Genomic DNA, 12,439 nt, shown 5'->3' with positions numbered 1-12,439 from the left:
TTCCCTGTTGATAAGGATTATGGCAGCAGCAAATCCACAGTCACTTTTTAAACCATTTAAAAGCCATCTGCAGCCAGTTGCCGGTTCATCCTGTGCTTTGCTGCCCGATAGGTGTGAAAGGACCTGGAGGGTTCACCTGCTCTGCGCCTCAGCGCTCTGATATCAAAGCCATCCCTTCTTGCTTTTTATGGTCCCTCTGCTTCAGTTTTCTGGTGTTAAGGACATGTTATGACTCACAGGGAGCATTTTTGGGTAGATCTCAATCATCATAGGCTTCGTGGCTGTGTTTTTGGGATGAGCTGCCAGTAGTACCACTCCATGGTCCTTCCAGAAGCTGGAGACCTGAAGGTGCCTTCTGCCTGCTCGGTGCCATGAGTCCTTGCCAGGCCAGCTGCAGGTTTTCTTGACTGATCAGGACAGCGGGGTCTGAAACATCTGCACAGGGTTTTACCCTTCCCATCAGGGTCTGAAGAAGCTGGCTTACCATGGCCAGCGAGGGCATTATCTCTCTCCAAAACCTTTGGGCTCTTGCCCGTCTGTGCTGCTGCTAGCCCTAGTCGGTTGGGTTGATCGGTGCCGTGAGATCAGCACGGTGGCTTCAGGGCTTGGGGTGGCTGCAGGGAGTTTCTGGAGGTAGAACAAAAGCTCGTCACTCAAAACAGAGAGAACAGTACCTCCAGATGGCTGGGCAGCTGCTGCCTGTGCGTACTGCGTGCTGTGGGGAAATCCTGTCTCAAACAGGTTTCTCTTGACAGCTTCACCTTTCTACATTTAAATTTTCGTTATTGCTTTACTTACTTTCCCGAAGCACACAGCTAAGAAGGAAAGACCGTGCTTGGTTTTCCTGCAGGCATGTAGGCTTCAGTGATGTTTTTTTGTATTTCAATAATGTTATTTTCCTCACCACCCCCCCCACACCTTCCGAATTTTCCAAGCTCCTGGCGTTAGCTCCATGTAGATGTAGCGAGTTTTGTCTGATATCCACCGGTGGCTGTGTTTCTCCTTAACTTCTTTCCACCTACTAGCTTTTCTACCCCCAAGAAAAAGAAGCGGGATGATGGGATGCGGGAGCACGTGACGGGCTGCGCGCGAAGTGAAGGCTATTACAAAATTGATAAGAAGGACAAACTTAAATACCTCAACAATAGCCGAGCTTTTGCGGAGGAGCCTCCAGCTGACACGCAGGTGAGGACATGTCCTCTGCTGACTGCTGGGGTGTGAATGGGTGTCCTGGTTTCGGCTGGGACAGAGTTAATTTTCTGGTTTTATATGGTGCCACGCACAGTGGATGCTTCCTGCCTTTTGGCGAGGAGGGAGGTGAAGCTGTTGCTATGCCTGTGTCGAGCTGGTCATCCGGGAGGTGTTAAGAGTTTGATGTGGGATGTTTTAGGAGGCCACATGTTCTACAGTGATGTGTTGTAGCCCAAGGGATTGCTCACAGGGAGGTTGCAAGGTGTTGGGTCAGCTTTGATCACCCATTTGTCTTCTCAGGGTATGAGCATCCCTGCCCAACCTCATGCTTCCACCCGGGCTGGCTCCGAGAGGCGGTCAGAGCAACGCAGGCTCCTCTCCTCCTTCACCGGTAGCTGTGACAGTGACCTGCTCAAGTTCAACCAGCTCAAGGTAGGGTCACCCCGTGGGTTGCTGCTTTGCACGGGGGCTGGTTGGGAGCGGGCTGCGGCCAGGGCAGGGGACCTCCTGCCAATTTGGTCTCATCTTGCTGATGGCCACCTCAGCACTGGGCCACCACTGTGTGCACCAGAAGATTGAGTGTACCTGGCTCTCCTGGACTTCCTTGTAATACAGCCTGATACAACAGTACAACTTCATACAACGTGTAATACAGATAATTTACCTAAAGAGAGAGGAACAGAGCAGTCACAGGGAAAAGATGACACTTAGTCCAGTGTGCTCACTTGTGAGAAGCAGAGACGTGAGCTGGCTGATAAATGGTTATAAATAAGTATACGATGATTACAGAGCTTGAGCCCTAATCAGAACCATCAGGGTTATGCAGGACAGAGACTGATGGCCTCAAAGGGTCTGTTATACCCAGTGTGTGGTCAGTGGTAAAAACCCAAGTGCTGCCACTCCATGGGACGTCCCGTGACCTCTGTCCTGCCTTCCTGTCACCGCAAAGCAGAAGGGAACTAAATGGGGTTGAAGTGCCCCAGCACTGCTCGTGGCTTGGAGCCTGCTGTGGATGCGGCTAATTCAGGGTTGGGGTTTTGGGGTGTTTCCTTCATGCAGTTCCGGAAGAAAAAACTAAAATTCTGCAAGAGCCACATTCACGACTGGGGCCTTTTTGCTATGGAGCCCATTGCAGCTGATGAGATGGTGATCGAATACGTGGGTCAGAACATCAGGCAGGTAAGCTGGACTGCAGGTGAACTGGGAGCAAAAACCAGCCCTGAAAGAAGTGCTGGGGTTGGAGTCCCTGCTGTAAGGCGTTAGCTACGTGAGCTAGGCAGAGGTTGGCATATGGGTTGGAGGTACCAGGGTGGGATTTTCAACAACCCATAGAAACTTAAGCGCTCAAATCCTTAGGAGATAAGGTCTCAAGAAGCCCATCCTGAACTTCTGTGTTTTCAGGTAGGTTCTCTTGGGGTGTTTGGGATCATCTACCTGTGCACCAGCACGGCTCAGGTGAGCGTTGCATAGATCTCTGCTCACAGATCACTTCTGTGGTGTGTCCTGACCCTACACATGGGGCTTTCTGTAGGTCATTGCTGACATGCGTGAAAAACGATACGAGGATGAAGGCATCGGAAGCAGTTACATGTTCAGAGTCGATCATGACACCATCATCGATGCCACGAAATGCGGAAACTTTGCCAGGTTTATTAATCACAGCTGCAATGTAAGTATCATGGTTTTGCATATGATTGTGCTCTGACATACTGATAAACCCATGGAGTCCTTGCTAACTTTGATCTGGGGCCATGTTCAGAAGCAGCAGGGGGTCACAGGGTTATGACTAAATGTTAATGAGCTGCAGCAGATCAAAGCAGAGCCTAAACTAGCATAAGGAGATTTGAGAGACCTGAGATACGAAACATGCAGCGGGACAGAGTGCACTCAGAATCCTCCTGACTCTGTTGGGGCACCCTGATGGACACTGTTCAAACATATCTAACAAATATTTCCTTAAAACAAACCAAATTTTAGCATTGTTATTCTGTGGGAACAGTCTCCTTCTAGTGTCCACAAGGGAAAAGTATTCTCTGCCCTGGCCAGTAGAGAAGCCGCTTTCCCCTCTGCTCTGGGCTGCAGTCGACCCGCAAAGCCCTGGCTGCCTGACCAAATTACTCGGCATTAGTTGAACTGCTCTTAGCCTGTGACAAACTCGGTAGAGCATCATCCAGGCTCTTTTGCACCACAAATGACCAGAATGTCCTTTTGGAGGAGCAGAAGGGGGGCTGCTGTTTTCTGGCTTCCCGTCGCCTTCTCTCAGCTTCCCCCGGGTCCAGCTCTGGAAGCGTGGCTGAGGCTGTCGAGGGAAAGGACTGCCCTGCTCTATTTAAACTTGGAATAATTGTGTGGAGGCTGGGAAGCCATGGCCATCAGAAGCCTAAATCATTACCTGTTCTGTCACCCTTGCAGCCAAATTGTTACGCTAAAGTGATCACGGTGGAGTCTCAAAAGAAGATCGTCATCTACTCCAAACAGCACATCAATGTGAATGAGGAAATTACCTATGACTACAAGTTTCCAATCGAGGATGTAAAAATCCCATGTCTATGTGGCTCTGAGAACTGCAGGGGAACCCTGAACTGAACTCGAGGTTTCTCGTCACACTTGCACCTTCAGCCATGTCAAAACTGTGGTAACCAGGTGTGGTTGCACTTTGCCAAAAAAGAGGAGGAAAAACAAAGAAAAAAAGGAAGAAAAAAATTCAAAAAGGAAAAAAAAATTTATAAAAAAAAAAGAGGAAAAAAAGAGAAGAAAAAGAACAAGCAAGTTTCGCACTTCTGCCAGGATCATGAATGAAAGCAAAAAGCGCACATGCTTACGAGGACTGTTCATGTTTCAGGTGCTCTTTCCTTTTCAGATCCAACACGCACACAAAAAGGTGACTACCATTTTGTGGCATGGTCTATCCAAACACTAGCTTCTCTGTTCAGTCCCTACATTAATGCTCCGTAATGGGATAATGGTACCTTTTTTTTTAATTGTTGTTATAAACCTTCATCTTCTCATAAATGCTGCTACCTTTTTCTCATCAGTTTTGTTAGTTGAAAAAGACATTCAACGTTTAAATGTGAAGCAGAGACTGAAAATGCCATATAGGGTTTCTTGGGAGCTTGATTGGCTGAAATTGCACAGATTTCTCAGAGTAAGCTGTAAATAAATGTAGGTTGATGTTACAGAGCAAGCCAGAGGCTTGAGGGTGTGTGAATGGGTGTGTGCGTGTGCTTGGGTGCGTGTATGTATGGAGATGTGTCTGCAACGAGACTATAGGTGAACTGTCCTGCCTTTTCGTTAGGGATGAGCCCCAACAAGTCCCCTCAGCCAGACACCCCGGGGAAGAGTCAGGTCGGCCGCAGACCTCAACTTAGCACCTTGGGCTCGTCTCCGATTTTCATATGCCATGCTGGTATATTGGGGGATCAAAACCTCTGCACCTGTACATGACGAATAGTAAGAAGTCGAGTCAGTTGTGTCGCTGCAGCATCGTGGCACGGCGTGTGGCCTTTGGGGATGCCCGTTTCTTGGAGATCGGTTTGTCTTGCATGCAAAAAAGGCTGAGACTGAATTTAAGTGGATGATTCAGCCCGTTTTTACGCTGTTGAAGTCTTACCCTCCTTGTAAGCATACACTACGGCCCACGTTGGTAACAGGATTTTCTTCCCGTAGATGGGAAACAGGCTGATGGGTTTCTTGTATTAATTTTTCTCATTTTCATCTGCATTTCCCTGTGCTTCCAGCATTTTATGTGGAATATTTGCTCTGTCCTTGAACGTGGGAGATTCCCCCTGTGCTAGGAGCGAGCTGAGCCCTGCTGCTCTCTGCCCTCTGTTACTCAGTAACTTGCCCCGGGGTGGTCCCATCCCTCCAGTAAGAACACGGTAAAAGTGACCCTGAGAGCAGGCCATGGGAGCAATCCTGTCCTCCCCCGTCTGCAGCATGAAAATGAATGCTTTTTTAAATTTGGAAGGCATATTTTGAAATCATTTTTTGATATATTTTATCCTTGTAGATGTGCTGAGGAGAAGGTCGCAGTTCCTCGAGAGGTTCCATTTAAAAATGGGGCAAAACACCAAAGAAATACTTCTTTGGATGTGATCTGGAAATGTTACACGACCGTTCAGGTATAGACAGGATCAGTTTTTCAACTTGCATTGAATTTCTCCCGCTTTAAAAGTTGTACTAAAACCTGATTAATTGGCTTGTAAGGGGAAGTTGCAATGTCATTATGAACTGGGAAGATTATCTGCATAACTAAACATCTCCCCACAGAACAAATTGCACAGCTGTGTTCTTGTAGCCTTTTAAAATCAGCAATAATTGCTATATGACCACAGCTCCACCATCAGAGGTTACAACCTTGCAAAAGACTTCCCTGGGAGTTTTTTCAGCTGTTAGGTGGAATTGCCAGGCCCGCGCTGCAGAGTGGAGCTTGTAATGTAGGTTAGACCTTGGCATCTGAATTTCTTCTTCAGACAAAGGGCCTGAAAAAACAGGAACGCACCGACTGCTACAAGCTGCCTTAATACTGCCTGTATTCCTGTCTGAGGGCGAGGAAATTGCCGCTGAGATTGGACAGTCCATAGTCTGGTTTTGTTTTGGGTTGGTTTTGTCATTTTCCCCCTCTATAAATCTCTCCAGCAATTGGGTAGTGGTCACCCAGAACCTAAAATTATGAGAAGCACAACTAGTTTCTGTCATTGAATGTTGGTTGTAACTGCAGCGATGGCAGGAGCATTTGGGAGTTAAATCAGCTGCTCGATTTTTTTTTTTTTTTTTTTTTTTTTTTTTAAAGTAAGGTTCATCTTGTTGTGTTGACGCTCCAGTTGGCATCTCTACAGCTTGGCCTTTTGCTTTCAAATCTTTGGAAATGCACAGAAGTTTCCTGTGGCTCAGAACTGAAGCCCGTATGTGCAGCAGTTCTGCTGATGTCCTTGGCCACCTTCCTCTGTGGTCCATCAAACCGGTGCATTAATGGTGGTTTTGTGGGAGTGAAGACACCCCAAATGGCCCAGCCCCTAAGTACCCGCTGACAGTTTTGTATTTCCCAGTGTATCTGTGTGCTCTGGATGGGATTAGCCCCTGCAGTTTGCCTTAATCTTTGTTGAGGAGAGGTGAGGAGGCAGGTCATGGTCTTCTGAAACGAGACCTGCAGGTTGGATTCCTTCACCGTGCTTTAGGAGCACTGAAGGGATTTGGGTGTCAAAGACCATGAGCACCTAAATCACTTGGGTACTTCTGAAACTGCCCGCAACCCATCCTTTTTTAGGATTCCAGACAAATAACATGAGTTTTTGGAAGAGCTGAGCTCCCAGTAGCCCCCCAGAAGGAAAGGGAGCTGTTGGACCCACAGCACTTCTGAAAAATCAGATTAGTCTGGTCTCAAAGACAAGTCTGAAGCTTCTCGTTTCTTCCCCGTAAATCTTGGTTCGCAGAGTCCTCGCCGTGCAGCTTCTGTCTGAGGCTGCAGAGCTGCCCCGTCCCCCAAACCAGCGCCTTTCATGGTGAGGATGATAAGCCTGGCTTAGTGATTTCCATGAGCTGCCGCAGTTGCCTGTGGCTGCCCTGTCCCTGCAAGCTGGCGGGGTCTGATCGGGGTGGGGGAGCCCTGCAGCCTCAGAGCTGGCTTTGGAAGGCAGCCCCATGGAGAGGCCTTTCCAGTCCCTCCCGGGTACTTCAGCTGGTGCGTAGGAAGGGGCAAGGTGAGAGGAGAAAGGCAGAAGGCGTGCGATGAGCACGCCAGCCTGGATCGGACCCGGCGTTCGCCTCCCGCCGTCAGCACAGGCGCCCCGGCATCCCATGGAAATAGTGACAAGGGCTAAAAAGAAACCTCACCAGCACGTGCTGCTTTACGGAGATTTACTGAAGTTGGTTTGTTTACTAAAAAACCTGTCCCCAATTTATTTTCACTTAAATTGAAACCTAAGACAAAGAAAAAAAAAGAAAAAAAAAAAAGAGAGACATTGACTGTGCTCCCTGCAAAATTGTATCTCGCTAGGTGAAATGTAACCCAAGAGAATCGTGGAAAGGTTTTGGAAATACAACTTAAACCTTTAGTTTCCCAACGTGAAGCTGGCCTGAGTTCAGGGTACAGATGCCTCCGCCATTGGCGTTTCTGGGAAGCACGCTCTGTGCTTGCAAAATCCCCCCTGCCGCTGCCCAACACCTTCGTTTCTCCGTTCGGTTCGCACCCCGGTTTGCAGTTCCAGGTTGGTCCCAATCAGTGGTCTGTGACTATCGGGGGGCTGGGAGGGGAAGGGGCTCATCTTGCAGATATTTATATTGTATACAGCAGCTTATTTCTACAAGAAAAAAAAAAACAAAAACCATTTTTAAACTCCAACAAAGTATACAGTAGTTTCAGTTCCGGTTTTTGTGACCTTTTTCAGGGATCATTTCAGTGCATTTCTGTATAAAATAAAAATTTAAGGAAAAAAGGATTTTGAAGTATAAAAAAAAATGCATCTTCTGTACATAGGCAAACTCAAGAATCTTCTCTTCAAACACTGTTTCTTGTAGAAACATGTTGAAATTTTTTTGCTGATTTCTTTGTACTTCAAGAGCATGTAAATAATTTATTAAAAGTGACTATTGTAATTTGGAGTTCTTTTTAAACAGATTCCAGCTCTAAATCATGTCGAGGAGATGGGGAGGAAGAAGGACTAAGTATAGCAAAGGAGCTGGTGGCATTTACAGCTTGTGTCAAGCTTTGTATAATGTAAATTCTGTATAAATGTGTTTTTTGTCAAATAAATAGATGGAATTAGAAGCATTAAGAAACTGAAGACAAAAAATTGCCAAGTCAAGGCTTCTTCTTTCCCCCTCCCCCCCCAGTCTGAAACCTTATGTGCAAAATCTATTTATTTCAAGCGAGGAAATGTGTACAGTCTAATAGACAACCTAAAATGTATTTAAGTGAGTTTGCAACTGGATTTTTTTTCAATTTAATATTTGTTTTGTTTTTATGAGTTTCCTCCTTAATTGCCACTGTAGTATTTGTCCAAGTGAAAAGAAACACATCGTGACGGACACTCTAAAACCAATGGGCAGTTTTAAAAGCAACATGGAAGAACACCCGGCTCCCAGTCCTCACAGTTTTCTGGTTCTAATAAACAGGTTGTTTTAATTCACAGTGTGAAAATAAAGGGCCTCCTTTAAAAGGAGGCAAGTAAAATGGTTTGCAATAAATGAAAAAAAAAAATCTTAATTTTTTTTTTTTAAGTTTCCTTAAAAAGAAAAAAACCAACTCTGCTTTGAAGATTTAGGATTTCTGCTTTTTCTTTCGTTAAGCAAATTTATAAATTTAGGGATGTTTTGTGCATATAGAATCTGTCACCAGTATGTATCTTGTTTTGAAGAAAGTGTTTTTGTTGTGGATGTGTCATGCTGTACATATTTGTTCATATTTTTGTGAATTGAATACTATGTACCATTGTATTATAGTAACTTTTATAAAGCAAACCATAAATATACTGACTTTTCTTACAGAAAAATTATGTTGTGCTTAATGTATAGCCAGGGAAGAGCTTTTTGCTCTCAGACCCATGCTGGGAACCATGAACGCTCAAGGAAGCAGATCCAGAAGAAGAGCAGTCCAAAGAACTGATTTTCAGCAAAGTTTACTGAAAATATTAATTCTGGTGAGCAGGAAATTACTTTAAGCAACGTTGTATTGCGTGAAAGAAATGTGAGTTGATTTAAGTTTATAAACTGAAAGAAAATTTTCTTTGTTTTAAAAATCCCAACAATGCTTAAGAGCTGGAGTGTGGCCAGGTCCTGGCCCCCGTGCCGGGTGCCCCCAGCCCGTCCAACCTCGGTGGTGCTGCGTGGGCCGGTGAGGGTCCCTGCTCCTGCAGCCTCTGCCCTGGATTTTTCTGATTTCACACCTTTTTTTTTTTTTTTTTTTTTTAACTTTTTGGAGGCAAAAGCCCTTAACCTACGAAGCAAAGTGTTAGCGTTGCTGTTTAGGGTGATGCTGTAAGGCTGTTGGGGCCAGAGGCCCTTTGGTTTCTTTTTTTTTAAATTTTAAATCACTTTATTCAAATCTGAAATGAATTCTGTTACCTGGGGTTTACAGGAGGGGGGAGCCACTGAGGTTTGGTGTGGATGAAAGCACGGCCCGGGAGGACCATGTGCCCCCCACCTCCCTCGCTGGGGGCTGCTGCTGCCACTGTGAATGTGGTGGTGGTCAAAGTGGCTTCTTGGAGCTTTAGGAAAAGAAGTACCCGGAGCAGAGGCGACTGGAGTGGCTGGGGGGGGGGGGGAAGGGAGGGGGGGGGGGGGGGGGGGGGAACCCAAACATGGGAAGGCTAGCAGCTGGGATCATATGCAGATTTTGCTGTGAAATCGTACTTAAATGAAGGCAGCTCAGGTGCTGTTCAGCAGCGCTGAGCCTGGAGGGTGGTGGGATGGGGCAGGGGCTGGGGGGAGGACTTGTGTCCGAGGAGCCCGTCCTGAGCCGAGGGTTTGGCAGGGGCTTTGGCTGCTCAGGATTTGAGCAGCTTCAATGCTGGGGAATGTGGGGACCAGCGGTGGGAGCACCGGGGCCTTGGAGGGCAGGTGTGCAATGGGGGAGACCTGGGGACACCAGAGCCCCCGAGATGTTCTTCAGCAGTTGTGTACTGAGACCTGCGGACTCCTCAGGGAGCGTTCGACCTGCAGCCACAGCAAACGTGGGGTAGGGGGGGCTCCAGCCCTGACACGTTAACTTCCCAGACAGTCAAGCTGTGACAGAAAAGGGTTTTATTGTGTTGGTGGGCAAAGTCCCCTTGCAAAGGGCAGTGACACCACCAGATCGATGCCCAGAGGGGACTTTGCACATGCAGCCAGGATCTGAGCCAAGGAATTGCTGCCAATGCCAGCAATTACTTCTTGAAAAACGGGAGAAACCCCAACTGTTCATTAATTCAGGAATTTACAGGTTTAGAGCAAGACTGCGTTGCTTTGGGAAGGCTGAAATACGTAAATTTGATAAAGTCTCATTCCAGAATGTTGTAGCTACCCCAAAACTGTGTGTTTAATCTCAGCAAATTCAAGATTGAGTCTAAAAGCAATTAAAATTAAATCTTACAAAATGAGATGCACGGAGAGGCAAACGCCTCCGTGCCTTCCTCTCCCAGCTTCCCACGTAGCTAAAATTAACAGAAAACTTTGGATAGGCTAAATTTAAGCACTCTCAGTCGCTGCTTCTGTCTTCCTCCATAGCTGCGTGTCTTGGGCACATGCCTTAAATCTGCCCTTTGTTAAGAATTTGGTGGTTTGGATCAGATCAAAGTGCTTTTTAAGAGCATGTTTGCTATTTCCCACGCTCCCTCTCCCAAGAAGTCACCGGAGGGCAGCGCTGGGGCTGGGTCGGGGTAGGCGTTGAGTCCTTTTACGTCTCCAACTTGGCAGCAGCTTCCCTGGGTTTATGACACCTAGGTCTGGACTATTTACCAAAACATTGGCCGTTTCCTGGTTCATTTGTGAATCAGCTCATTAGGGGCGAGGGCGGCGTTTTCTGCCACGCTCTAGATGCGCTTGGTCTCCCCGTTGGGCTCCAGGATGGTCAGGTTTCCTCTTGCGTCTTGATCCATTTCTATTGCTTCAAACAAAGACTTGAAGTTCCCAGCGCCGAAGCCCTGCGGAGACGACAACGTTACAGACTGCGGGGATAGGTAGCGGGTTCGTCAGCTCAGAATCGGCTGGGAAAGAGCAGCACTGAGAGCTGGCTGGGTGATGGCACGTGATGGCCCTGAGGTCTTGAAGCCAAGATCATTGTGAAATCCTCAAACCAACCTGGTGGTTATGCCGCTGGATGACCTCCAGAAAGACCGTGGGCCTGTCTTGAACTGGTTTGGTGAAGATCTGGAGCAAGTAGCCTTTCTCATCAAAATCCACCAGGATTTTTAGTTCCTGGAGAAAAGAAACAGGGCATCAGCTTGAAGACCCACAGAGGAGCAAGGGGATCCCTCTCCATCACCCTGATCCCTGCAAAACACTGTGGGGATCCGACCCAGCCCCAGGCGAACCTTTTCCCTCTCAGGCTGGTCTGACTCACCGCCAGCTTGTCGATGTTCTCCTTCACTTTGATTTTGGCAGTTTTCAGCCTCTCCCGCAGCATCTGGTAGTAGCTAGATGGAACTTCCATGAACTGCATGCCCCGCTGCTTCAGGTTGGTGATCTGCAAGGCAAGGGGAGACCCTGGCATGGGTCAGGCTTGGGGCTCGTTCATGGAGTGGTTTGTGCCAAGAGGATGGCCTGGGACGGATGGTGTCAGGAGGCAGGGTGATACTTTCCCCTGACATTGGCCAACTTCGTGCATGGGGACCTGTGCCACCCTCTCGCTTTGGGCACCAGGAACAGGAGGGCTCAAGATGCCCTCTCCAGGCAATGCAGAGAGTTGGCCACCATGCGAGGATGCTTCCTCCCACCCTGCCCCTCCCAGTACCCCGGAGGCCCTTTGGTCTGGAGAGGAGCCCAAAACCAAGCACTCAACAGGAGCTGGGCTCAATCCAGACCAGCATCTGCCCCAGGCAAAGGTGGGTGTTGTGCCATGGCTCAGCCCAGGCTGTCCTGACCACCCCACCAGCCACCCCCCAAGGACAGCACGTGCCACTGGGGGCCCTGCAGACCCCAATTGCTTTAAGCTGGAGGGACAGGCGTCTGCTGGCAGCTCGCAGGTTCAGACAGGTCCCTTTCCAGTGACTTGCTGTGCCTGGTTGTAAGAAACCACGGCACAAAGCCTGCTCACTGCTTGTGTCCTCATAGCCCAATGGGGGTCATAGTCCACCACCGCCCTGTGACAAGGTCGAGGACCGTGCCCGGTGGGACAGGGCGGAGGTGGAGTGGTGTCGGGGCAGGACGGGCTGGGGGCAGGGGGCTGCCAGGGGCTGCACTCACCGCCGAGATGATGTCGGAGGTGTTCAGCGCGATGTGCTGGACTCCGGCCCCTCCGTAATAGTCGACATACTCCTACAGGGTAAAAATGTCACCGTGTTAGTGCCAGCGCAGCTGCAGCGTGCAAAGGGCTGGGCATGGCTTTAAAAGCATGAAAGCAAAATCAGCTCAGGGACACCACAAAATGATGAAAAAAAACCCCACTATTGGTGAGATCAGGGGTAAACGGGCACTGCCCCGGCAGCTCCCCCAGGGTTTGACGAGCCCTTGGCAGACGTGAGCAGAGCCAGGGCTGCTTTCCAGCAGCCACCTTAGCGCCTGTGCCGGCTCTGAATCACTGACCCCTTGGTCCCTTTGCCTTCACACTCGTGGC

General features: G+C 48.4%; 2 protein-coding genes across 2 annotated transcripts in view; one reads left to right on the top strand and one right to left on the bottom strand.

Moving 5' to 3' along the window:
* Window positions 1-7,130, top strand: part of SETD1B (SET domain containing 1B, histone lysine methyltransferase) — a 54,979-nt gene extending 47,849 nt beyond the window's left edge. Inside the window, 5 exon segments of the mRNA XM_035890471.1 lie at window positions 1,019-1,185; window positions 1,492-1,623; window positions 2,251-2,370; window positions 2,723-2,860; window positions 3,604-7,130. Coding sequence (XP_035746364.1) covers window positions 1,019-1,185; window positions 1,492-1,623; window positions 2,251-2,370; window positions 2,723-2,860; window positions 3,604-3,777 — 731 coding nt within the window. The 3' untranslated portion in view covers window positions 3,778-7,130.
* A 3,567-nt stretch (window positions 7,131-10,697) lies between these two features.
* The window catches only part of HPD (4-hydroxyphenylpyruvate dioxygenase), a 3,317-nt gene continuing 1,575 nt past the window's right edge, over window positions 10,698-12,439 (bottom strand). Inside the window, exons 8-11 of the mRNA XM_035890490.1 lie at window positions 12,070-12,141; window positions 11,228-11,350; window positions 10,966-11,082; window positions 10,698-10,808 (exon numbers count right to left, since the gene is read on the bottom strand). Coding sequence (XP_035746383.1) covers window positions 10,698-10,808; window positions 10,966-11,082; window positions 11,228-11,350; window positions 12,070-12,141 — 423 coding nt within the window. The remainder of the gene's footprint in view (window positions 10,809-10,965; window positions 11,083-11,227; window positions 11,351-12,069; window positions 12,142-12,439) is intronic.

This window comes from Egretta garzetta, unplaced genomic scaffold (assembly GCF_000687185.1).
Source record: "Egretta garzetta isolate BGI_Z169 unplaced genomic scaffold, ASM68718v1 scaffold343, whole genome shotgun sequence".
In the NCBI taxonomy this organism is placed as follows: Eukaryota; Metazoa; Chordata; class Aves; order Pelecaniformes; family Ardeidae; genus Egretta; species Egretta garzetta.
Note: the sequence above shows the minus strand (reverse complement) of the source record. Positions and strands in the feature narration are given on the sequence as shown.